Below are 26297 nucleotides of genomic sequence, written 5' to 3' on the forward strand. Positions count from 1 at the left end.
CCCCTGTACGCACAGCGCCACCAACACAGCCATATGTGTTTGTATACATCTAACAACTGAGGAAGTATTACGCCGGTTTATTTCACTCGTGGAAGTAGATAGTTGGGACTGATTCATGGATTCAGACGAACCAGGTACTTACTTAAACCTGGCCAACGTTTGTATCTCGGAAATATTACAAATATGGATTTTCAGCATCACAATAACTGTAGTGTGATACTTGACTGTTGCACGTTTACCACTTTCTGCTTAGATAGGTCTTTTTGTTCAAACGTTTAGTGGGTACGTGAAGCCAAAGCGTTATCACCGTTTTTCAGTGGGTTCTATAAGAAACGAAAGTCTAAGATTAGTGCCTGTTTATTTGGAAATAGGTGTGTAAATAAAGATTTACCGATGTTACTAGAACGGACAGTCATGAGACACGCGAAGCCATTATCAGAGATATATGTAGCTCTACATATCTCTTCCTAACCAGAAGCATGCGACAAATAAATGTGAAATTTCATCAGGCAGAATATTCGGAATTTTGCAATGAGATCAGAGATAGGAAGAACTCTAGTTATCATAAGATATAATAAATCTTTTGAGTTGGATTCACAACTGAGATTTTACAAGTGATTTGATTTGTCTGGAATTTCCAAGTACCTTTGAACCAGAGGGGACAGTTCTATTAATATGCACATTCTTTATGACAGTGTGTTGTTGCTAGCACCGTTATCAATCAAGTTATCACCATTAACTATAGAAGGTGTTACTTATACTTAGTTGGATGTATGTAAAAGGAAGGGGAGGTAAGTTGCTCACTGAAATTCTGACTCTAAATTCTAACACAACTTCAGTACAAGCATTAATTATTTACACTTTGAGCATAACAGCTGAACAGTGTCAGCCTCATTATAAAATCTTAATTTTCATATTTTTAAGTTATGTGATAGAAATATGAATTTTAAAAGCGCAAGAGTTAATTTGGTTGAAAGTCATAACACAAGCACTAACAATCCAGAAAATGATTTGATGTTTCACTAAGTATAACATGTATAAGGATATCACCCTAATCTCTACAGAAATGCCTTTATTCAGACATAAAGACTATATTTCAGTACATACAGTAAATAAACTTGTAACTTAATTTCCAAATCCAATCCATGGCTTGAAAATAGCATTTGTACTAACTTTCCTGATTCTTAGTCAAACAATTGAACTCTAAAGTGAGATTTGATGGTAATTTTCTAAATTAAGTCTGAAATACCATCTTTCTTAAAGGGAGGTAGAACATTGCTTAAGTTCTTTTAAACCAGAAACAGGAAACTCTCCATTGTCAGAATCAAATTTCATAGGACAATGTACGTCACATTTTATCGAAAGAAACCTGACAGTTAAATAAGCAAGTACATGTCTTTCAACACGATGACACCAATATGTGTCATATAGGAGAAATCGTCGTCAAAAACTGCAAAGGCGTCTCTCGTACTCGTATCAATATTGTGAGGAAGGTTTGAGTGTCAGACGAGCAGTGGGAGGGAAGTAGATGTGTTTCAATGCGATGGCACACTTACAGGCTTTCAGAAAATTCAAAAATCATGTTTGTGTGAAATGTGCACATAGGTGAAAATTGTCGCCCAAACCTGACTCCTTTTGGTCGTGCTTCTGAGAAGCGTCTCGCGTACACGTAATGATATTGTGAGGGCGTTTTGTGTGTCTGTGACGAGCGGGGTGGAAATTAGATGTGTTTCAACACGATGTTACTCCTATGTGCATTCATGTACACAAACAAGTACTTATATGTGGTAAATCTGCATTGAATAGGCTTCCAGAAAATCTAAAATACATGTTTGTGTGAAATGTGCACATGCATGAAAATTGTCGTCTAAAATCTACTGCTATAGCAGCAAACATAAAACATAAAACTGTTTTTACATCAGTAGAAGTGGTCGCGTTTTCCAATTTTTATACTTCCAACAAAAAGAGTAGTCCGTTTGAAAAAATGTTATTCCTGATTTTGTTTTGATTTATTATATCCTCTTTGTTGTAACGCAGCTAATCAAGGCTCTGTCTTACACAGTTCTTGGTGTATAAATCCTAAGAAAACATTTATATATGAAGGGAAAATAAGTATTCATATATTTTTATCATCAGACATCAGTATACCGCACAGTACATATTGGGATATACAACTATGTATAACTTTATAAATTATATGAATTCACTTTGCAGCCCATGGGCCATTGCATGTATTATCTATACATTTCATATCAGTGAATCGTCACACCACTAGTAAACAACATGGTAGAGAGTTGATGGTGCTTGACACCAGTCACCTTTATCATTTATGATTCCAGTTCCAGATTTTCCTTATTTGTGATTCTTGGTTTGTCAGCTCCAAGGTCAGAATCTCCTCAGGTCCTAACCCGGTGAGGATCTAGGTTAGAAGAACTTGACAACTTAGTTGTTGTTGTCTAAGGCAGTTATTAAAGTGTAACTGATAGATGAAACGAGGTGACTGATTGAGTGTCTTCATAAGCAAGGATTTTGCTGATGACATTGACCACTTGCTTGTTGTTTGCAGGTAGTGGTGGCAGTACTCCACTCCAGGATGAGCCGGACTATGAGGCTGAAAATGGAGAGGTGACCATGATGAATAGTATTTGGGGAAAAACCCAAACCGTTTGAAGTAGATCTGCATCACTGACCAGTTTTGTTTGGTGTTCTTGTCAATTTCTGAATTGTCAATATTAAAACTGAAGCATTATATTTAATTTTATGTTGACCAAAATGTGTTTTTTTTTCTTCTACAATAAAGCTGTTATCTAGGATTACACCATTGCAAGGATATATCATTTCACAAAGTCAAGCCTTGTCTCTACTGATTCTTTTAAGTTTCGTTTAGTGTGTTGAATCTATCCTGTATTCTAAGTACATGGTCTTCCTGCTTTTGTAGGGTGAAGAAGATGGTGCACCCCGTACTCCTGGTGGCGAGTCAGACCGTGGGCCCCAGAGTGTTGAGGCAGGAGAAGAGGCAGATGGATCCGACAATGAACAGCCTGTGACACAGGCTGACGATGGGGACTACTTCAGTGATGGCGGGGAGGTAGAGCGAGAGGAGGTCCAGCGGGATGTTGATGATGACGATGATGTTGAACGAGAGGAAGTTGAACGGGAGGTGGAAGATGACCAAGAATACCAGCCTGGCAGTGACAACGAGGATGTCAGGCCTGGATCAGGTAGTCCACCAGGGTCTCCAGCCAGTGGTTCTGTTGCTAGTCCTCCAGCATCTCCTATGAGCGTTGCTAGTGGACCAAGGTCTCCTCCAGGAAGTGGGCCTCAGTCTCCAGCTGGTAGTCCCCCAGGATCTCCTGGTAGCCCAGTGAGCATGGATGGGTCTGGTAGTAGACCTGGGTCACCCATTGGAAGTGGCCCACAGTCACCTGCTGGTAGTGGTAGCCCTCAGTCACCTGGCAGTGGCCCTTCATCACCTGCAGGAAGTGGTCCACCGTCACCTGGGAGTGGCCCTGCATCCCCAGCAGGAAGTGGACCACAGTCACCAGCAGGAAGTGGACCTGCTTCCCCAACAGGAAGTGGTCCACAGTCACCTAGGAGTGGCCCTGCATCCCCAGCAGGAAGTGGTCCACAGTCCCCAGGCAGTGGCCCTGCTTCACCTGCCGAAAATCGGCCGGGGTCGCCCACAGGAAGTGGGCCAGGGTCACCTGCAGGACTGCAGTCCCCTGCATCACCAATGTTCAGTGCACCCAACTCTCCAATGGGATCACCAATGGCTCCTGGTCTTGAGTCATTCCTACAAGAAGAAGCACCGCCCAGATCACCTGTGTCCGATCGGAGTCGCTCCCCTTCTCCTGGAAGGAGCCGGGCACCCGGACAGTCACCATCTTACAGCCCAATGGGCAGTCCAAGGAGCACCTCTCAGTCTCCACCAGGTACTGAAATGGCTGAACAAAACAATGTGTGTTGTGGATGCAAAGAATGGTTACCTGTTCAAAGACATCACTATTTTGGTTCGATCACAATAGGATAAATAAGAGACGTGATACAATCTCAGAAATCACTAAATTCCCTTTCTAGATTTTCTCACTGCTTGTTACAGATCAATAAACCAAATTTGAGATTTGTTTTCTGGACATAAATTGCTTGAAGTATACTCTTCAAAAATAAGTAGGGGAAGTGTACTTTCAATGTACGATTGTTGAAATTGGGAGATATATGGGATTGAATCAGTGTTGATACAATAATAATGGATGTTTTGAGAATACATCACTGCATGGATTTCATTCAAAACAAAGCTGTTCGTTCAGTTATCCCCCTTGTTAGGTGACTGGAGTATGACATGAAAATTTCAGGTTTACAATTTTCAGTCTGTAGTGTGTGATTTGACCTTGAAAACTCTGGCCATGCACAGATGCCAGAAAATTATCAGAAAAAATGCTCTACAGTGACCTGCCTGAAAAACGTCAAGATTCATAATGACACTTCATACACGTGTAGGAGGCTCCCACGTTGTGCACATTTACCATGCAGTGTGTTTGCGTGTGGTGATGACATGAAATGATGCTTCATACACAAGATGAATGTCATTGTAACGTTCCTCAATGGGGTTTCTTTCTACCAGACTTCGAAGTTCAGTTTCCCCTACTTTTTTTGAAGAGTATAGTTAGAAAATGAAAACTGTGTTACAGTTTGTTACAGAGTTATGGCCCTTGTCATGCGTTTCTTGATGTAATGCACACTATCCTCAATGGAGACACATTTTCTCAATGCTAGGGAAACCAAATTTGGTTTGTGGTTTCAGGACATTAATGTCATGGTGAAATTAAAAACAGGAACCAAATAGGAACAGAACACTGTCACAGTGGATACTGATGACCGTGTATGCTTGTTCATACTGCTATATGTTTCAAAATGCCATGTTAGTCTTGGTGGTAAAGTTCCTTGCATCCACAAACAGATTGGGCTTGACAGCCATAGTATTATCCCAACAGAGGACTTGTTTCATGGTCTTACAGTTGATGATCGTACAGAAACAACACAAGAACATTCTTTCAAAACAATTGTTGAAAAGATGACTTGAACAGTATTGAATGATACAAGCGAATACTTCAAGGTTAAATTCTGACAAACGTGTAAAATGAGTAACCTAGTTAATTCGTATATATTCAAATAATGACCGTGTACATACTGTTGACTGTCGAGTTCTCTACTGGGATTGTACTGAACAGTAGCTGTAGTGTGCCATGGCTCACTGTTCTCAAAACGTTTGTAGCCCTACGAACTTCTTATGCCCATTCTTAAAATATTGACTACGGTTAAAGTTAACAGTTCTTTGGGCCACAAATGTTTTGAGAATAAGGGCAATGTTTATCATGCTTCACAGTGGTTGTCAGACATGCTCCAAACTCCATTCACAACAGTAACTTAAATTGACAGATAAACTACATTCGTGGATCAGGGTAATTATCATGCTGTGTCGTACATTAAGTTCCATATGAGGTCACGAAGTGGTACTTTTGATGTGCACACAGTGTCACGTCTTGCTGACAAAAATGTTCTGACTCACTGCATTACATGTAAATACACTTAGTCTGATTTATAAGTACTGAGATGAATGGCCCAAGGTCACTACTGCCGCCAATTCCAAATTATACTTTTACAATATGTGAAGTATATAAGATACCGTAAGCACTAACCTGTTCGTCATCTGCTTTCCTAGGTGTCAATACAATGGGCTGTCATGCATAGTGGTATAAAGTGACCAATGAAGTAATCCACGAAAAGTGGGTCATCATCACAATTTGTGGGGACACGAATGGGTGATGATTATAAATAGCTTCAGTGAACAAACATGGAACATTAGGCATTTAGGCATTTTCATTTTACTGAATCAATGAATAAGATAATCAGTGAGTATGCAAAATGAAAGGGTCCTTTTAAAATGTGATTTTCGTCATACTTCCCCTGTATCCACTAATCAAGGTTACACGAGTGTACATGTCACTATGCCAGTCAGGGGTACCAGAAAGGACGGAGACGGAACAGCAGAAGTTAATGAATAAATAACTTTGTCTGCTCTTGTGCATGTGCTTCTCTGCACTCCTCCCTCGTAACAAATAGTGAACTGTGTCAATATTTTAATCATAGTTTGTTAGACAACATTTTTACCTTAAGGACACAAATTCATCAAGTAACTCACTGAGTTGGTCTCATGTTTTGATTTTTATCAACATTTCATTGAATTTTATATGTTTATTAGTTTCTAAGGTAGACTCATATACATTAGTCTAGTTTTTTTTCACTAATAAGGGTGTCTGCTGGCAGGTAGCCCCAGAGGCTCTCCACCCAGTCCTAGAGGCTCTCCACCCAGCCCCAGCCCAGGCTCCGATAAGGAGAATGATGGTGCCAGTGACCAAGGAAGTGGGGATGAAAAAAGACCAAAGTGAGTTATGTCCTCAGCACCTCATTGTTTATTTTACACTGTGTTCTTCCATTGCAAAGATTTATGTTTACATGTTTTGTTGTCTGGTATATATCAGACTTTAACCGGTGCAAAGTTAAAATTTTGGGTAATGTCAAAGGCTTCCGTCATCATGTCCAGCAAATTATCTCTGTCGGTTTTATTTCTCCTCAAAAAAAAAAAAGTTTTCACAACTATTTTGATGTGCTGTCAAATAAGAAAACAGCAGCTTAAACTGCTGTATTGAAGCATTGCTGTACCCTCTACATTTCTGATTGGTGGTTAAAGTGCAAGTTTTATTTCCCAATGAAAAGTGTGATCACTTAACAGGTAAAATTTACAAATGTCAGGTATTTGGAATGCTAGCTGGTCACTATGTTCAGCTGGAAAAAGTGCCAGTGGAATTAAGTAGTGTGGTAGTGATGTGTATGTCGAATAGGGTTTGCAACAATTCCCCCAGACCTTGATTCGTTTTGATTTTCAACACTGGACCTTCAATTCAATCGTTTTTTATTTGATTCTTCATACAAGAAAAAACATCAGATTTCTAAGAACTCTTAAGGTCAGCTTTTTTTCTGCTTGAAATCCATCGTCAGCTTGGCCATGTCTACTAGCAACAATTGCTAATGGCTAATTAACTCCATGTCAACCAGTCATGTTTCCCCTTATTCCAGTGCTTAACTGCCCAAGTGAGAGTCAATATTCCAGAAGTAATTTAAATAGGTATCCAAATATTGAATCGAAATAAGCGATAATAGTTATCAAAAATGGAAAGTAAAGTGTCAGATTCAATTTTCCGATGAATTGAACAGAATCATTGCAGCCCTAGTGCAACTAAAGTCAAATCAGCCTCTGTTGAGGGAAGGCAGTGCCAGGCACAGAAGGAGTGTATTCCGTGGGATATGGCTGATGTAAACTGAATACATCTTCAGAGTGATTCAGGGGCTGTGGGATAGTTCAGTGGTTAAAGTGTTCACCTGTCATGTGGAAGACTTCAGTACTGATTCCCCACATTGGTACAGTGTGTGAAGCCCATTTCTACAGCCCCCTGCTGTTATATATTGCAGGAATATTGCAAAAATATTGCTATAACCATACCCACTCAGGCTGTTTTAAAGCTGTCACTTTCATTTTGTTTGTAATGTCAGATATGGCTCTGGTAATGACTAGGCTTATCCCATGATGTTTGTATACATAGGAACCTTGGTGCTCTAAACCCTCTAATTTGAGAAACTTGTCCATCCAGGAAATATGTGGGGATGTTGTTTCAGATGGGTTAAAGGTACATTTCTTTTAAACCTAATTTGTCAAACTGTAGATTTGATTATTGGAGAGGTAACCATTTAATCCAGATTAATAGGTTTTCACTAAATGCAGCCACAGAGGGATATGAAGTTATTATTCTTGGCATGTAAATCATTTTGCTCATGGAATGTAACCAAAATTTGTAGATATATTAAACAGAAGCTAAAGTGGTGCCTTTCTTTATTTGCAGGTTTTTGTCATTTTTATTTTGTTTGGGATTTTTCATGGAAACATTTTGAACTTTGTCTCAAAAAGGAGGGATGGGCATCGCTACCGGAGTGCTATTCAAAAAAACATTCAGTACCTTTCAACAAGACTTAAGATATATATGAAACAGATCTTGAAGTAGTGCTTTTTATATTTGCAGATTTTTTACATTTCTATTTTTCATGAGTTCCATTGAAACGATTTTGACATAGTCCCACAAAATCAAGTTGGACTTTAAGTAACTCTCAGATAATTTGTTCTTTCAAATTTTTTAGGGTCATGGGGATTTGTCATGTTCTGATGGCTTTTGTTATGTTATGCAGGAACCCTTATGAACAAAACCACACTTAACACTTATATTTGTGTCTTACAGGGCTCGGAGAATCATTTCAGATGATGAAAGTGACCGAGAACCAGAGCCAGAAGAAAGGAAGAAAGGTGATTGTCAGCTTGTGTAGATTCTGAATGTATATCTGTTACCATGTTCAGTAAGAGTTCCATTAAAATTGTTGTGTTCATTATCTCTGATGCCTAGATGCTATAGATGATCGGGTTATCTGTTAAAACACATTCTGGTGCAGATTCTAGCAGTGTCATAATGTAAGTGTTTTCCATGGTATCATCAGTGATCTCTGAAATGCCATCGCTTATTGTGATAATTTACTAAAAAATCTGAATATCATCAACTCATCTTATAGAAATTCACAGGTTTCAATCGCATGTTTGTTATGGGATATCCGTAAAGAGCGTTCCAAGGGTCATAATTCTATGGGTTTTTCTATAAATGTTTGACTGGAAGAACTTCCAAGAGTTGATTTAATGCAATATTAAAATATTAAAAGTTAATATTGTAATCTAAATGCATATCTTTGTGGGAATAAATCACATGTTAGCTACCCTGAAGCCTGGTAGTATTATTGAGAGAATGGCATTAGGTATATCTAAAGAAATGTGGGATGACAGTGTACCTTTAAGTGATTATACTTCATCGTACTGATTCTGTTGCAGCTAAAGCTAGTGATGATGAAGACAGTGATAAAGAGTAAGTAAAAGTTTTCATGTCATATCATCCTGTCTATCATTGTGTTTCTTTACCCTATCACATACAAATCCTCTCTAGCATTTTGTGACAGACAAGGTTTTCCAGGAATCTGCCAGTTCAGAGCAGAGTGACAGAGACAATTAGAATCAGTATGTGTATGCTTGGTCTCTGCCAATTTATTCAGACCTTTACCGGAATATACGTTTTTTTGTGTGTTGTTGGGTGGTGGGGGATTTGGGGATGGGAGGGGGTTAAATAGCAATAAAATTAGGAGGGTTGGTTGGGCGATGAGAAACACAGAATATAAAAATGCTGCCCTACCTACTTTTATCTACACCCTGATTGAATTAACAGACTCATTAAGAATCTACTGAAGTTGCATGGATTGGATTGATTTTGGTATACACTTAAAAATGCCAATTTGAAAAAGAAAATGTGATGGAAAAAAGTCCCCAAAGTGGGAGTTCAAACGATTCACTAATTTTCCCCCAGCGCTAGGGAATAAGTGGTTTCAACAGCTGTGCTCATGATGCATGCAGCTTGAAACAGTATGGCTGCCCGGAGTATGAGGACGTGAGCAGTAATCTGATCTTGGTTGTGTACACAAACAAGTAAATAATGTCTTGTTACATAACAAAAACAAAACATGTTGATTGTGATTAGCAGCCTCTGTCACTGAATATACTCAATGTCTGGTTTATTGACACCTGTATCATGTACATATCTGCCTGCCTGTGTGTGCTTATTACAATATGTAATGCACAACGTCAATTGCTGACCACACATGCAATTTGAAAGTAACACCAATCGGGCTTGTAAGCCATAAAGAAAGAGTTATTGTATTGTTTATTTGTTTTTTCTCAATCAGCAGTGCATTTTATGTATCATGAATAAGTGATAACTGTGTTATGTTTTAGTCTTTGGTTGCATGTGACCATTAACATCAAATGTAAATTCATGCTTCAGCATAAAATATTAGTTAGGCATCTTACCTCCTGAGAGTTTCTAGGACTTCAGACCTGACCCACCACGAAACATGTGATACATGTGGTCTCACCATAGGCAAGTTAGTTCACAAATTGCCTCTGTTCACCCACCAGAACATGGGTACGTGGTGAAATACTTTGTTAGACTATTCACTTTCTAACACCAAACAGGCAGCTTGGGTTTTTGGGGATGTAATAATAATCAAGTTTGATTAACAAATTTGTATCGCTTTAATACACCATATTATTATTATCATCATCATCTGTTTCAGGTCAGTGGCAGATGGACTAATCGCAGATATTTTTGGATCAAGCGATGAAGATGAAGAATTTGAGGTAAGCTCCTTGTAGTAATCAAGATATCTTTTACTTGAACGAAGATTTGAATTGAAAATGATCAAATCAAGGGTCCAATATAAAAAATTGAAGCAAATCGAGTTAAGGGTGAATCATTGCAATCCTAGCTACTAGCTTGATGTAATTATTTATGAAATGTAAACATGATCTTCCTGCCTCCAAGTAGATGGAGGGCATATGGGACTGAGTGCCACATCATTTTCATTCCAAGTTAATCAGTGTGTGTCAAGTGTAATTAATTTATACAGCAACACTTTCCTTCTAACACTACACATCTACCTGCTATTTCAGGGCTTTGGTGAAGCTGACGTTGAAGCCCATGCCAAGAAGAAAGAAAAAAAGAAAGCAGGTAACAATTGTCAGTCCTGTAGAAATATCATGTACAAAGTTATTTAACTATATAAAGGGATGGTGGGGTAGCCTAATGGTTAAAGCGTTCCCTCGTCACACCAAAGACATGGATGTGATACCTCATATGGATACAATTTGTGAAGCCGATTTTTTGTAAACTGTGATGTTGCTGGACTGTTTCAGAAAGTGGTTAGAACAATGCTCGCTCCCTTGCTCGCTCCCTTGCTCGCTCCCTTGCTCGCTCCCTCTCTCCCTCCCTCGCTCGCTCACTCACTCACTCCTTATATCAATGTTCTCAGCAGTAATGATCCAGAAGAAAAGGTTTCAGGAGCCTGTTCAAAATGGTTGATAAGACCTTTTTTCATACAGCTGTAAAATCTGATGATGAGGACGGTGGTGCTAGTGAAGCTGTTGGTCAGACAGAGGCCCTGCCAGAACTATCTGATGACGAGAATGAAGATAATTTAGAGAAGGACAAGTATGTCACTTGCATTTGTTATTCTGTGTCTGAACCATCCTGTTTTCTCTTCAGTGTTTCTTTTTCAGTCATGTCCAAAACAGCATTCGCCAATTCTTCCTGATTAAACCATGTGATGGTGACAAAGTGTCTAAACTTTAATTTTCTGTTTTCTTGTTAGTAGTATTCCATTGTCTTTAAGTCAGTGAGGTAGCCTACAGGTTAAGAAGACATTCCCTCGTCACGAAGACACAGTTTTGATTTTCCTTTTCTAGTGTCCCCTGACGTGACATTGCTGGAATATTGTTAAAAGCAGTTTAAAACTAAAGTAAATCATTCAATCAGACAGTCAGTCAGTCAGTCCTTTGTACTGCAAAGATTCATGATAGAATCTTCAGCAACCCATACTTGCCACAAAAGGCAAATATGCTTGTCATAAGAGACGACTCACAGGATTGTCTCACTCAATTATTTACAGACCGCCAACTTATCCTGGAATATTAAGATTAAACTCACTCACTCACCCATTGTCTGAATATAACCGATATTCGTAATGTCTGACATTTACAGCTTTGTGTCGGACTTTGACTTGATGCTGCAGAGGAAGAAGGAGGAGAGACAGAGACAGCGGAGGAAGAGGAAAGATTGTGACATGATCAATGATAATGATGATCTCATCGCCGACATGATTGGCAAGATGAAGTTAGCAGCTGAGGTTGGTTCAATGCCTACTGTACATAGTTTACAATTGGCAACGGTACTGTTATTTTCTGATAGTGCTGATACCAACTTTGGATGAGCTCCCTAGGAATCCCCGAGAGAATTAGCCAGAAAAGGCTAACCCATGACTGGGCTCGATTTTAGTACTTTGTTACATGCTCTGGTGCAGCTCGGTAGTACAGTGCATCTAAGTTATGTCATTCTAACTTGAACCAGGTGCAAGTCAATTTTTTAATGGGTAAACATCTAAATAAAACATCTGAATGATTACATAGCATATTTCATTCATTACATATTGCAATAGAAGCAGTGCAACTGGAATTTGGTGCAGCCAGGTTTTCTCTTAGGTTGCACGTTGTGCAAGCAGGTAAGCATCTCTGAATCGAGCCCTTCATGAACACCTAGGTTAGAATGGGTCTTCTGTAAAAACCCATGCTTGTAAGCTGGGAAAGGTAAAACATACATTATTGCAATTTAAGAAGGAATTACAATATTATTATCTTATAGAAAAAGTTAAGACATTGGAATAAATCTGAGTTTAGAGGATTTTAAAGAAAATGGGCACTGTATTAGAAACTCACATCTGGCTAACATAGTTTGTAGAAGATGTGTGGGTATGAATGAGAGTGTGCAGAAAAAAGAGGTGATGTATGCATTGCTTGATGTCATTGCCTGATGTATGCATTGCTTGTATCATCACTGAAAATGGAAAAGAAAATAGAAAAAATAACCCATGTTTGTTGTATTGTATCATCAGTAACTTTGAATGATTATTTGCAGACAGTGGTATAACTGGAAAAGTGCTGAGTGCGGCATGAATTTGATAGCATTTTCATCCATTGATTGACACATTTGATTGCATATCTCCATTAACTTAAAGTTTGTTCAAGAGCTGTTGAGTGACACTGGTTTAGCATGTTTGTTCAAGAGCTGTTTGATCCTTTGAGTGACACTGGTTTAGCATCACTGTTTCTGCCGACTCTGAGGTAACTGTTGTGTTTACAGGAGGACCGAGAGTTGAACAAGAAGAGACAGCCTGCCACAAAGAAACTGAAACTCCTCCCCTGGGTCATCTCACAACTCAAAAAGTAAGCAGAATAATGATAATTATGCAAGTTATTTTGAATCAAATTTCATGCAGTGTTATACATGTTTCTTTTTCCAGTATATGATATTTATACTGTTGAAAGTAAAACTGTATAATAATGTCATTCTTAAATGCCAGAGTATGAAGCAACAGTGCTTTATGTATAGGAGAAAACATGCTTGCTCGGTTTTGGTAGACTGGAGGGGGAGGGATTTCCTGACCCTGATGGTTTTACATTGTCTACCAAAACCGAGGAGAAGTGTTTTCTCTAACATATATACCATCAATGATGGATAAATACTGCGTAGCTGATCATGTAATGAAGCTACATAACTATAACTGAAATGCATGTAAAATCAATTTAATGACAGCAACTATAAGTAGATAATTTAACTCCACCACCTTTGTCAGCCCGGTGGTAGAGTGTCTGCCTACAAATCTGAGACTTGTGGTTCCAATCTCACTTGGGAAAACCTTTGTAGTTAGAGTTTAAGCTTGAATGATATTTTCCAACTGATTTCAAACATTCATGAATCATGAATGTTGATGTTCATGTAAACTTGGGAAAAGTAAAACCTGAGAAGCAGTCTTTCTAGCGAAAAGTGAAACTTGTCCCTCCAAAACGAAACTTCAAATGCGGTTATTCTGGGAAAACAAGAGATGATCCGATATATAGTGAGAAGCATGCTTCAGGTTTATATTTACAGATTTTTGTAGACCCTCATCAAAAGGTTCCTTTCATCAGATCACTTTGGATTAACAACTAGCTATTAATTTTGTTCTTAAATGTCAGAGCATGAAGCAACAGTGTTTTGTTTATAGATTTTTGTAGACCCTCATCAAAAGATTCCTTTGATCAGATCACTTTGGATTGACAACTGGTTATTTATTTTGTGCTTCTTTTACAATAATTTTCATTTCCTTACAGAGCTGATCTTCACATAATATTTCTTGACTCTGGGATCCTTAGTGCAATTACAGTAAGTGAACATATTTCCTTGAGTGTCAGGTACAATGTGAGGTCCAGTCAAGTTGTCTTACTTTCCTGGAATAGTACTGATTACAAGACTGCTCACAGTATTTCCAAGGGTTAAGGGGAGGTAACTCTTTGTGTATAAGTTAAGCTTGATTTATATTTTGTATTAAATTATTCAATTAGTATTTATTGAATCATATTTCTGTTGAAAATCTGAATTGCTTAAAAGGTCATAAGGAACCGTTGATAATTTATGGCAAGGGGGACAACATGAATGACACCTCAGACCCCCCATCAAAATGAAAAAAATAATGTATAAAGTAAGTGCCTTCCCTGCATATCATGTACAAAATCAGAGCTCCATCCCTCTCCTTCATCAATTTTTTAATATTTACATGAACAATAATAGTGGTACCTCCCACCCCATAACGTGTGTTCAAAATAGGTGACCCTCTCCTAAAATATCATTGTCATCATCACCCCCCACTAGCCATAAATCATGAATGGTGCCAACATTTCAGCAAAAATTATCTTCTAGACATTTTTGTCAAATCAAACAGTGAGTAATGTTCTCATAGGAAGATTTTCTTCATACATAAACAACGAGCTAACAACTGGGCAACGTGTTATGGATACTGGTGTAACAGATAACTGAAGAAATCTGTTTGACATACAAAGATATTTTTGGGAAAGGACATTTATATATATTTTCTTGTTTATCCATAAAATAGTGTGCAGGAGAATATGCATTTGCTCATCATGCCAAAGGCTCAGGTTCGAATCCCTAGATTGGTACAGTGTGTGAAACCCATTTCTGGTGTCCCTTGCTGTGAACCATTTTTGTTTCCTTCAGGAATGGCTGGCGCCTCTTCCAGATAAAAGTCTACCACATCTGACCATCAGGGACTGTTTACTGAAAATATTATGGGATGTAAGTGACTAGTATCCTGTGGATTCATTGATCATCATGCTCTATTGCCTTTGACTGTTAGCTGGGGGTTTAGGACCAGCTTGTCACAGGTTTGTCTGGTCCTGCCTATACACTAAGCCTGTGTTGCTAAATTATAGCTTTGACTATATTTTGTGTGTATATGCTGTATATACCAGCCGTGTCCTCTTGCAGAGAGAGGGTAGTTTTGAGAATGGACAAAAATTCTTCAACACTTTTTGAATTACCAGGATTTCCTGAATTTACGCGCTAGCCAATGTGTGTATTTAGGACTGGGTTTCAATACAGGAAATCATGGTAGGGAGGTTTTGTTCATTTACAGATCACAATGATATGATAATAATAAGGTCGCTAATATAGCACTGAAGTCCACAGTGTACAGTCATGCTCTAAGAGTATACAACGTAACGGACAATGTTATAAAAATAAAAAAATGTCATCATTCACCGATGCGTCGGTGTATCGTCAGCAAGCTTTGCATGATACAATATTCGATTCATGTGATTTTATATCGATTCGTGTTTTTTGCACATATCGATTACTATATGTCTCAACACATTTGTCTCTTGTCTTTTTTACACAAAACAGCAAACATGACTTGTTGAGAGAGAGTGATGGGTACTTGGTTGATGGGTAGTTTTCCTTTATCTATTATTCTCTACCTATAACAGAAGTGATTTGGATTATTTGTGAAGAGGATTTCAATGCACAATGGTTTCAGCGTTAGACAACTTCCCAATAACGTAATGACTGCTTGTTATGCACAATATGTCGAAAATTCATATCGTATTATGACCTCAGTATCAAGATACGTATCGTATGGTGAGGCAACTGTGTCGTGACACCCCTAATGACTGGGGTACCGTATGGTGAGACAACTGTGTCGTGACACCCCTAATGGCTGGGGTACCGTATGGTGAGGCAACTGTGTCGTGACACCCCTAATGACAGGGTACCCCATCACTGCTGGGTGAACAAAGTCACTTCCAAACAGGTGAATGTTCTTGATTCCAGCTTGAAACAATACAGAGACAATGATATATTTACTTGGTTAACAGTTGGTTTCTGTTTATGAACATGTCCAAAAATGAACATCCCCTTTCAAGCAGAATCAAGAACAAACAACTGGTGTGTATTTTTCAGTTCCCGGCGATCAGCTCAGACAGTCTGAAGATGAGTGGTATAGGGAAAGCTGTCATGTACCTGTACAAACATCCTAAGGAGATACGTCCAAATAAGGAGAAGGCAGGGAAACTAATCAGTGAGTTGGTCATGTGCTCAGTTTAAGGACTTGAAACATACTTGCACCCAGTGCAATCTTATATTTTTTTTATTATACATCAACTTCTAAAATGCCAGTCAAAAAGATCAGTGTCAAGCAAGACAGTAATACAAGAAGGAGGGGATGTATGTTTGCAGAATGTTGCAGTACTGCTTGATGATAGTACAAGAATCAGTACAGGATGTTATCCATTATTATACTATTCAACTTCTGAAATGTTACTGGTCCAGGCTTCAGTATTTACAGGCCTCTGTCAAAAAGCTGGAATATTGCTGAGTGGGGCATTAAACAAAAGACTACGTATGGTTCATTGAGAAAAACAAAACCAAGTTAGTTATCTGTACATTCCCCTTCAGATGAGTGGTCTCGACCTATTTTCAACTTAACATCAAATTACAAGACTCTGTCCCGTGATGAGAGAGAACAGCGAGATTATGAGCAGCTGCCAAAGAGGAGGAAACTTAGGTAAGCACTACAATACAGAACCATCATAGCACTACAATACAGAACTAGAGTCTCATTGCACAAAGTGATTATCCCTGCCTTTCCCAATCCCTGGACAGGAATTAGAAACTTCCAGATATCAAGGTACCTTTAAACCAGTATATAGGATGTGCCGGTATAGAGAACGTATCGGTGTAGAGAGTTTGCTGGTTTATAAAACTTTTCCCTTTTCAACCTGAGGATGTTCTTGTGTGTGCTGTAAATATAACTGAAGAACATGTGGATAGTCAGTATACTGGTACTCCTTTTGAATAGGCTGAGGAATTGCTTCAAAATCTTTTATCAGCTGAATTTACTGCATAAGCAGTCAATTGGGACGTCTTTTTTGTACCGACTAGATCGTACGTAAATGGTAAATTAACTAGATTCTGCCAGGACCAAATTCTAGTGCCGATAAGGAGAGCATGTCAAATTGGAGGGCTACTGGTTCTGAGAGCTTCTGGTGTATTTCAATGTATGTTTTTATACAAGAGATTGTGTTTTCCTGTTTGTGACATTTATCTCATAACATACAGATTCTTGGTGCTATAGATAACTGTCTGTCTTACAGCTTGGAGGGAAGTCAGACACCAAGGAGAGATATCGACAATGCCATGGAGGGAGAAAAGAAGTAAGTGGTTTTGCAACCATACCAGTGATGTTGTCCAGTGGTATGAAGTAATGGATCATGTCTATTCACTATTTACCAGCAGCTTGTTCTAGTGAAGTGAAGGTGTGGGATAAATTTTCTACCCTACTTTTGAATGCTTCTTCGTAATGTAGCAGCCTTGAGGTTGGTTTGCAGTTTTCCGTCATGGGATGTCAGCTTAGAGTGGTGGAAAACCATCTGTCATAGACAATATTCTTTATTTATTCAAAGACTGTATGTAGGCCATCGGCCCATATACATTACGAAAAAATGACAAAAAATCAGAGTTGCATTTCTTTTGCTGTTCAGTATATGATGAAGCCAGTCAAAATACTTTCCTGGGTAATATGTACCCTCAAACTGCACATATTGCCTGATTGTGATTTTTGATGTGACATTTGTTGTGACTTTGCAGGGCATTGCGTCCAGGTGACCCCGGCTGGGTGTACCGAGCTCGTGTTCCCACTCCATCCAACAGAGACTATGTTGTCCGGCCAAAGACAGAGATAGAATACTCTGCAAAGAAGGTTCGTTTCCTGCGTGAATTACTTCACGATGTCTTTATATGCCATGAGGACATGTACACGAGTACAGAGTCATGTAGCTAGCAGGAGAAAGTTATTACAAGATCAAATATGTCAAGTATAATGTACTCTAAAATTAATATGTCAAGTATAATGTACTCTCAGTTAATATGTCAGGTATAATGTACTCTCAGTTAATATGTCAAGTATAATGTACTCTAAGTTAATATGTCAGGTATAATGTACTCTCAGTTAATATGTCAAGTATAATGTACTCTAAGTCAATATGTCAGGTATAATGTACTCTCAGCTAATATGTCAAGTATAATGTACTCTAAGTCAATATGTCAGGTATAATGTACTCTAAGTTAATATGTCAAGTATAATGTACTCTAAGTTAATATGTCAGGTATAATGTACTCTAAGTTAATATGTCAAGTATAATGTACTCTCAATTGATATGTCAAGTATAATGTACTCTCTGTTAATATGTCAAGTATAATGTACTCTCAGTTAATATGTCAAGTATAATGTACTCTCAGTTAATATGTCAGGTATAATGTACTCTAAGTTAATATGTCAAGTATAATGTACTCTCAATTGATATGTCAAGTATAATGTACTCTCTGTTAATATGTCAAGTATAATGTACTCTCAGTTAATATGTCAAGTATAATGTACTCTCAGTTAATATGTCAGGTATAATGTACTCTAAGTTAATATGTCAAGTATAATGTACTCTCAATTGATATGTCAAGTATAATGTACTCTCTGTTAATATGTCAAGTATAATGTACTCTCAGTTAATATGTCAGGTATAATGTACTCTAAGTTAATATGTCAAGTATAATGTACTCTAAGTTAATATGTCAAGTATCATGTACTCTCAGTTAATATGTCAAGTATAATGTACTCTCTGTTAATATGTCAAGTATCATGTACTCTCAGTTAATATGTCAAGTATCATGTACTCTCAGTTAATATGTCAAGTATAATGTACTCTAAGTCAATATGTCAGGTATAATGTACTCTCAGCTAATATGTCAAGTATAATGTACTCTAAGTAAATATGTCAGGTATAATGTACTCTAAGTTAATATGTCAAGTATAATGTACTCTAAGTTAATATGTCAGGTATAATGTACTCTCAGTTAATATGTCAAGTATAATGTACTCTAAGTTAATATGTCAGGTATAATGTACTCTAAGTTAATATGTCAAGTATAATGTACTCTAAGTTAATATGTCAAGTATAATGTACTCTCAATTGATATGTCAAGTATAATGTACTCTCTGTTAATATGTCTAGTATCATGTACTCTCAGTTAATATGTCAAGTATAATGTACTCTCAGTTAATATGTCAAGTATAATGTACTCTCAGTTAATATGTCAAGTATAATGTACTCTCAGTTAATATGTCTAGTATCATGTACTCTCAGTTAATATGTCAAGTATAATGTACTCTAAGTTAATATGTCAGGTATAATGTACTCTAAGTTAATATGTCAGGTATAATGTACTCTAAGTTAATATGTCAGGTATAATGTACTCTAAGTTAATATGTCAAGTATAATGTACTCTCAATTGATATGTCAAGTATAATGTACTCTCTGTTAATATGTCTAGTATCATGTACTCTCAGTTAATATGTCAAGTATAATGTACTCTCAGTTAATATGTCAAGTATAATGTACTCTCAGTTAATATGTCAAGTATAATGTACTCTCAGTTAATATGTCTAGTATCATGTACTCTCAGTTAATATGTCAAGTATAATGTACTCTCAGTTAATATGTCAAGTATAATGTACTCTCAGTTAATATGTCAAGTATAATGTACTCTCAGTTAATATGTCTAGTATCATGTACTCTCAGTTAATATGTCAAGTATAATGTACTCTCAGTTAATATGTCAAGTATAATGTACTCTCAGTTAATATGTCAGGTATAATGTACTCTAAGTTAATATGTCAAGTATAATGTACTCTCTGTTAATATGTCAAGTATAATGTACTCTCAGTTAATATGTCAGGTATAATGTACTCTAAGTTAATATGTCAGGTATAATGTACTCTCAGTTAATATGTCAAGTATAATGTACTCTCAGTTAATATGTCAAGTATAATGTACTCTCTGTTAATATGTCAAGTGTAATGTACTCTCTGTTAATATGTCAAGTATAATGTACTCTCAGTTAATATGTCAAGTATAATGTACTCTCAGTTAATATGTCAAGTATAATGTACTCTCAGTTAATATGTCAAGTATAATGTACTCTCAATTGATATGTCAAGTATAATGTACTCTCTGTTAATATGTCAAGTATAATGTACTCTCAGTTAATATGTCAAGTATAATGTACTCTCTGTTAATATGTCTAGTATCATGTACTCTGTTAATATGTCAGGTATAATGTACTCTCTGTTAATATGTCTAGTATCATGTACTCTCAGTTAATATGTCAAGTATAATGTACTCTCAATTGATATGTCAAGTATAATGTACTCTCTGTTAATATGTCAAGTATAATGTACTCTCAATTGATATGTCAAGTATAATGTACTCTCTGTTAATATGTCAAGTATAATGTACTCTCAGTTGCTATACACATATATCCATTTATATCTTAAACATATTTTATTTATGGAATGGAGGTGCGATGTTGATCTTATCTGTGTGAACTATGGACATTTAAACTCGACGTCAACGTATTGGCGTTGATGTTTGCGAGTTCAATTTTACACCGCTTTTAGCAATTTCCAGCATTATAAGGCATGGTCCACCAGAAATAAGCTTCATACATTGTGATATGATAGACCACCATAAAACAGTGATGAAAAGAAACACTTGTTTGGCGGTTAAGGTGGAGATTATTCAAATGGGTAAACTTGTTGAATATGATAAAATATTACACAGCCCAAGACTAACTTTCAATACTTCAAACACCACTGACACCATGATCATGACATGTATGAAAGTAATTGTAGAGCTATGAGTCATAGATACAAAAGTTGATAAAATGTTGAATGAATTTAGGCAGCACAATGTGTCATGAAGCCGAGTAGGAAAAAAGAACAAGAGTACGGAGGGAGGGAGGGAGGGTGACTAAAGGAGTTAAAATGAAGAGGGGAAAATTAGCCACGGAAACAGGGTCAGGTGGGACTGGAAGGAGAGGACACATGCATGGTGGAGAACAAACCAGACAATCCCAATTGTTATGCAAATAAGACATGACACCAAGTTGGGACATGTCATATTTGGGATTTCACTTTCTTAGTGGCATCGTGTAATCATACCAAGTTGGGAATTGAACTTGTGTCTGTGGCAGAAGAAGAAAACGCTTGAACCACATGGCTACCTCGCTACTCCCATGTAAGGATATAGTTCAGTCAGTTAAACGCATGAGTAACAAAATCCATATTCTTCTGCACATGCTGTATGTATATTTGTTTTACAGAGTACAGGAAAGAAAGATCCCACCCGGTATGATAAACATGCACGGGCATTTGCAGACAGAAAGAAGAACAATAAAGCCCAGAGAGCAGTCACCATCAGTATCGAGGGTCGGAACATGGCTCTCTGAGTCCTCTGATGCATGCTGGGAAGGCTGCTGCTCGTCAACCTAATGCCATCAACGTAATGGTTCAGGAACATGGCCTCGACACCTCTGATGCATACTGGGAATGCTACAAGTCAACCAGTTTTAATGGTTCGGGGCAATGCCCCGAGTTTCCTGATATATGCTGGGAATATCGGATGTCAGCCAATCTGAGTTAAGGACTCTGCAGGCAGTACACAGAAACAGAAAAATGAAAAGGTTGTTTCTGAGGATTATTTTTGATCTGTGGAAGAAACACCAATAAATGCAACTAGGGTATGAATGTTTCAAGATATTCCGGCAGTTACGGAGAAGTGTAAACAGTTTCATTGTTGATGATAGTGATATATGCTTGAAGTGAACGTGAAACAATTGAGTTGGTCACAGTTGTAGAAAGGGAACAAATTATCTAAGAGAAAGTACAACACTATTTTGTGAGCAAGATTGTTTAATGGCATGAACCTACTGATACCTTTGATGGAGGAGTTCACCATGTAACATCACGTATTTGTGTGATGAAAGTATGTTTAGCTGTGTATTGCAACACAATGAATTATGTTACCATTTGTACTTGGAATTTCCAAGTGAAACATTAATTTTAGATATATGAAGACTTATTTACAATCACGACATGGTTGATGCTAATTTATGTCTCTGTTCTGTACATTTTGATAATATTATGCATGAGAGTGCTGACAACTATATGAGAAATCAGCCCCAAGAATCATTCATGCGGACAGTTTCTGTGATTACATTATGTTTCTTTGTCTCTAATGTTATTAAAGTCAGATCTAAGTTCGCTTTTCTCCTAAACCACAATCTGAGGACATCCCATAACTGGTCGTGTTAGGGCTACCTGTCGTCTTACCAATCAGTCCGTCACTTCCTGAATAGGCAACAATGAAAGAGATGTCATGGGTTGTGTGACAATCTGAATGCCTTTCACAGGAAAACGGATGTCTGTCCATCATGGGGATAAATCTCAAATGAAATACAACAACCCTTGTAAAGTACATCTCCACCTTATAACTTGGCAGAATTTTCAGTATGTGTTTTTTCAGTTTTCACATTTTTTATCATGGATCTCATCAAAATATGTTTTTTAGGTATAATGTGGAATTACCATTTAGAGACTGTTGCTGTTCACCTCGCTGATGAAGCTTTCTATGATTTGTTAATGGTCAACTTCCTGTTAGTCTTCTACTGGTTGTCACAGTTCATGAAAGGGTGCGACTCACCTGTTATTGGATGTTCTTGGTGGTATCATTGTAATGAGCACATAAATATGACATAAATATGATTTCCAAAAATAATGATTGTTTTCTTGAGATAAATGAAACTATAAAATCTCTGAAATCTCTTACAGCAACAAACGTGTGTATCTGACTTTTGAGAAATCGAACAGTTAACATAAACATGGAAGTGAACCCCTGGTTTGGTTCAGCAAAAAAGGCATTTTCACAGCCTTATACAAAGCCTAGGCATGGGATAACTAGTGTTTTAGGCAGTGTTTTGAATTGGTTGAAATCTCACAACTGATAATTGGTTCATTGCCAACAAGCAATCACAGAAATACTTGGCTGGCGTCATTATTCAGATTTTCCTATTAAGGTTGTTATGGCAGATAAGTATAGCATGGTTCTCTGTTGATTTTTTTATATTTATTTTGAAACTGCACAAAATGCATGTACAAATTTCACATCCTATGTAAATGCTACTTTCTAATCCAACAATATGTGCTCTAGTCAAGTGTTTCAAACACTGAAACAGTGGCTAAAAAATCATTTGTGTTCCATCGTGCAAAAATGTGGTTGATTACTTACTTATTTGGTCACTGTGACCAATCTTCAGATATTTCAGTTAATCAGGACACCATTAGTTTTAGGATGCCACAGTTGGCTGAATGTCTCTCACCCATGTCAGGATCTGCTAATTGTGGGACAGTATCCCAGAGTTACCATGGCAATGATGATTGGTCAGTTGATGCTGTATCAAAGGTTCAATGTATTTGTCATTTTGGCCTTTCCTAATGAAACCAACCCATTGTCATTCTGCTGATATACTGTTTGAAGCTGAATTCAACCAAACTATCTTTATAGGTATAGGTGTTTATTACAGGAGACATATTTTCAATGGCATAGATCTTGATAACCTTATTACAGTTGATACATACTGGAGCAGAATGTTGGTGAAATAATTATTTGGATAAGTTTTTATTGCTAGAGAGGCAAGGTTGACCGTGACAATCTGGTGTTTTCCCGATGTAACTGTTTCCCATTATGGTTACTTCTCAGATGGACATACTTAATGATTCTGGCGTCGTTTATTACAACCTTCGATCTTGCACAGTGCGAGTCGTTGGCATGAAAATGGTATTCATTCTGTTACTTTTATGCATTTTATTTGCTTGTTTGGCATCCAGTTGTTTTTACATGCAGATATTCATTCCACATAATAGTCATAGGTTTGTATTACTAAAACATCATGAAAGATACACTGTTTCAGTTGTGAATGAGTATAGTTTTATGCCGCTTTTAGTAACATTCCAGTAGTATCATAACAAAGCACACCAGAAAGGTGGTTTACACATTGTAAATATGTGGAAATCAAACCTCATCTTCGGCGTGATGATATAATGTGTGTAGCCAATTTCTGGTGTCACTTTGATATTGCTAAAAATGGCATAAACTAAACTCACTCACTTAGCGAGATGCATGAACCATTAACAAATACGCTTCATGGATCGTATCCAGTTAGCATTATGCCATTTATGAGTCTAGATAAAATTGCTAAAGTATTGATTTATGATAAGTCGTAACACTACGATTTGCGACTGGTGCTGAACTAGCAGTATGATGTTCAAACGCTGCCTTCAAGTATTTATAATGGGAGTTGGTATTAACACGCTGACTGTCTCTCACAAATATCCTTGCAGTATCAATTCTATTCAAATTTGCCACTAAGAGTTATCTGATAGCTACACCAGTAGTATTTTAAAACAAGTTTCAGATTTTGGCATAGCAGGCACAAGAAACAAATGTCTCCTGGTCTTCTTTGTTATTGCCAGGAGACAATCGCTTCTTTTGTCTGTTTATCAACATGTGAAACTTGTTTAAAGATGCGTCTGATACAGCTTCGAGATAACTGGTGGTGGCAAATTCACCAGACATTGATACTACTAGTATCTCGTAGCAGTCAACATGTTAATTCATGAAGAAAATGCCATAAAATTGAAATGTTCTAATTTGTATGAGTTTGGATGCCTGGGCTCCATGCATTGAAATCTGAGGACAGATCTGAAATTAAGTTTTGGTGTGGAAGCAGTAGCCTGGTGATACAGTGGTGTCATGTATCATTATGAATCATTCATCAATTCATTTTGTACATATGTCACACATACATACACCTGTAAATAGATTTACAACTGAAAAACAAAGAATATAAAAGTTTGAAATCATTCTTTATTGTTGGTTGTTAATTTTATGTATGGTAACATCAGTAAGTGGAACAATGGAAGCCTTGTTTTCTCCAACTGATCCGTTTGATTTGTTGTTTAATGCCTCACTCAGCAATATTCCAGCTACATGGCAGCGGTCTGTAAATAAACAAATCTGGACCAGACAATCCAGTGATCAACAGCATGATCATCGATCTGAGCAATTGGGAACTGATGAGCGTTGACTCGCTCACTCCCTTTTGAAAATTGTAAATATTTGTTACACTTCTTGTGACCAGGAATAATGAATTTAATTCATGAAAGACTACAGATCGATCCACTGAATATGCGAGTGAATCACAACAGCGTTATTGAACACCCAAGTGTAGCTTGAGCCAGGAAACTGTACTGTTAATAACGACATGTCATCAAATGACAAAGCAATACTTGAAAGCACTGTAATAGTTCAGCTTCATCATGAGAAGCTAATGGTAATTAAAGACAAGAAATCGAAGGGATCAAAGAACTGGTCAACACTGACAAGCTTCCTGATAAACAGACCATGCGCAAACATACAAGCTGATTTGCTGAACAATTATTGCTAAAGTAACTAACAGCAGTCTGACATGGCTACTGACAACAGGTATATACTGAATAGTGTATGCAGGCTGACCTTAGTCATTTCAGAAAATAACTGAAATTTTTAGTCTGTTCTCGAAATGATTGATTTCACAATCTGACTGAAACATATATACAACAGATGCAATTAAGCTGGTTGTGACCAATTATCTCTGGAGTCAATCAAATCATTGCTCTGTATCTCAAGTCACCTCAACTTGGGTAACTAGGGAATTAGTGAGAGCCTGCCCCTAAAATAGCTCAAACAGTCAAGTAGGTTAAATCTTACAAAATGTACTCTTGACTATAAAAAGGCACTTGGCGTAAACTAAAGAACCCTGTTTTCATGGTTATCCATGGATGACTAGAAGAAAGGTATACAGCATATATAGTACCCTGGTCAGTGGGGACTAGCTCCATAACAGCAGACAGTCGGTACAAGATCACCCCTTTAATATTCACTAACAAAACTAATCTTTGGCACAAACATCTTAGGATACAGTCAACACTAAGTAACACGGAGCTCAAAACGCCCCTGGGAACAACCAGTAATTATGTTTCCTCAGATAAGGGAAACAAGCTGGAAACTAACTACTACACCACAAAGGAAGATGTAATTATCACAATGGTAATTTCCTTTTGTGGCACTCGTCTCTGTCACACATCACTGATTTCATTGGCCTCAGAGGGAAATTGAGTAGAGGCCACATGCCACAGTGGTAGAGGTGACCAGTTTGAGAGGTACTAAACCACCAAAACGATCAGCTAACATAAGGTCCTCAGACATGTAGATGTTAAGAGTATGTTAC

At 37.5% G+C, this 26297-nt stretch overlaps 1 protein-coding gene across 1 annotated transcript; it reads left to right on the forward strand.

Moving 5' to 3' along the window:
* LOC137281837 (IWS1-like protein) lies at positions 1-24893 on the forward strand. The gene is made up of 18 exons (XM_067813474.1): positions 1-134; positions 2567-2625; positions 2939-3932; positions 6325-6442; positions 8346-8410; positions 8981-9014; positions 10273-10336; positions 10649-10706; positions 11078-11186; positions 11736-11880; positions 12891-12973; positions 13901-13952; positions 14802-14879; positions 16041-16158; positions 16536-16644; positions 17234-17293; positions 17727-17838; positions 21294-24893. The coding sequence occupies exons 1-18, from the start codon at positions 116-118 to the stop codon at positions 21417-21419; spliced, it is 2403 nt and encodes an 800-aa protein (XP_067669575.1). The 5' UTR covers positions 1-115; the 3' UTR covers positions 21420-24893.
* Positions 24894-26297: the final 1404 nt, after the last annotated feature.

The sequence above is a fragment of the Haliotis asinina genome, chromosome 4 (assembly GCF_037392515.1).
Source record: "Haliotis asinina isolate JCU_RB_2024 chromosome 4, JCU_Hal_asi_v2, whole genome shotgun sequence".
Taxonomy (NCBI): Eukaryota; Metazoa; Mollusca; class Gastropoda; order Lepetellida; family Haliotidae; genus Haliotis; species Haliotis asinina.

What these genes read in the sequence shown, in the direction of transcription:
- LOC137281837 (XM_067813474.1), top strand. An exon ending in GGGGATGAAAAAAGACCAAA is followed by an intron (nt 6,443 to 8,345) that starts GTGAGTTATGTC and finishes TGTGTCTTACAG; the next exon opens with GGCTCGGAGAATCATTTCAG. An exon ending in GCCAGAAGAAAGGAAGAAAG is followed by an intron (nt 8,411 to 8,980) that starts GTGATTGTCAGC and finishes ATTCTGTTGCAG; the next exon opens with CTAAAGCTAGTGATGATGAA.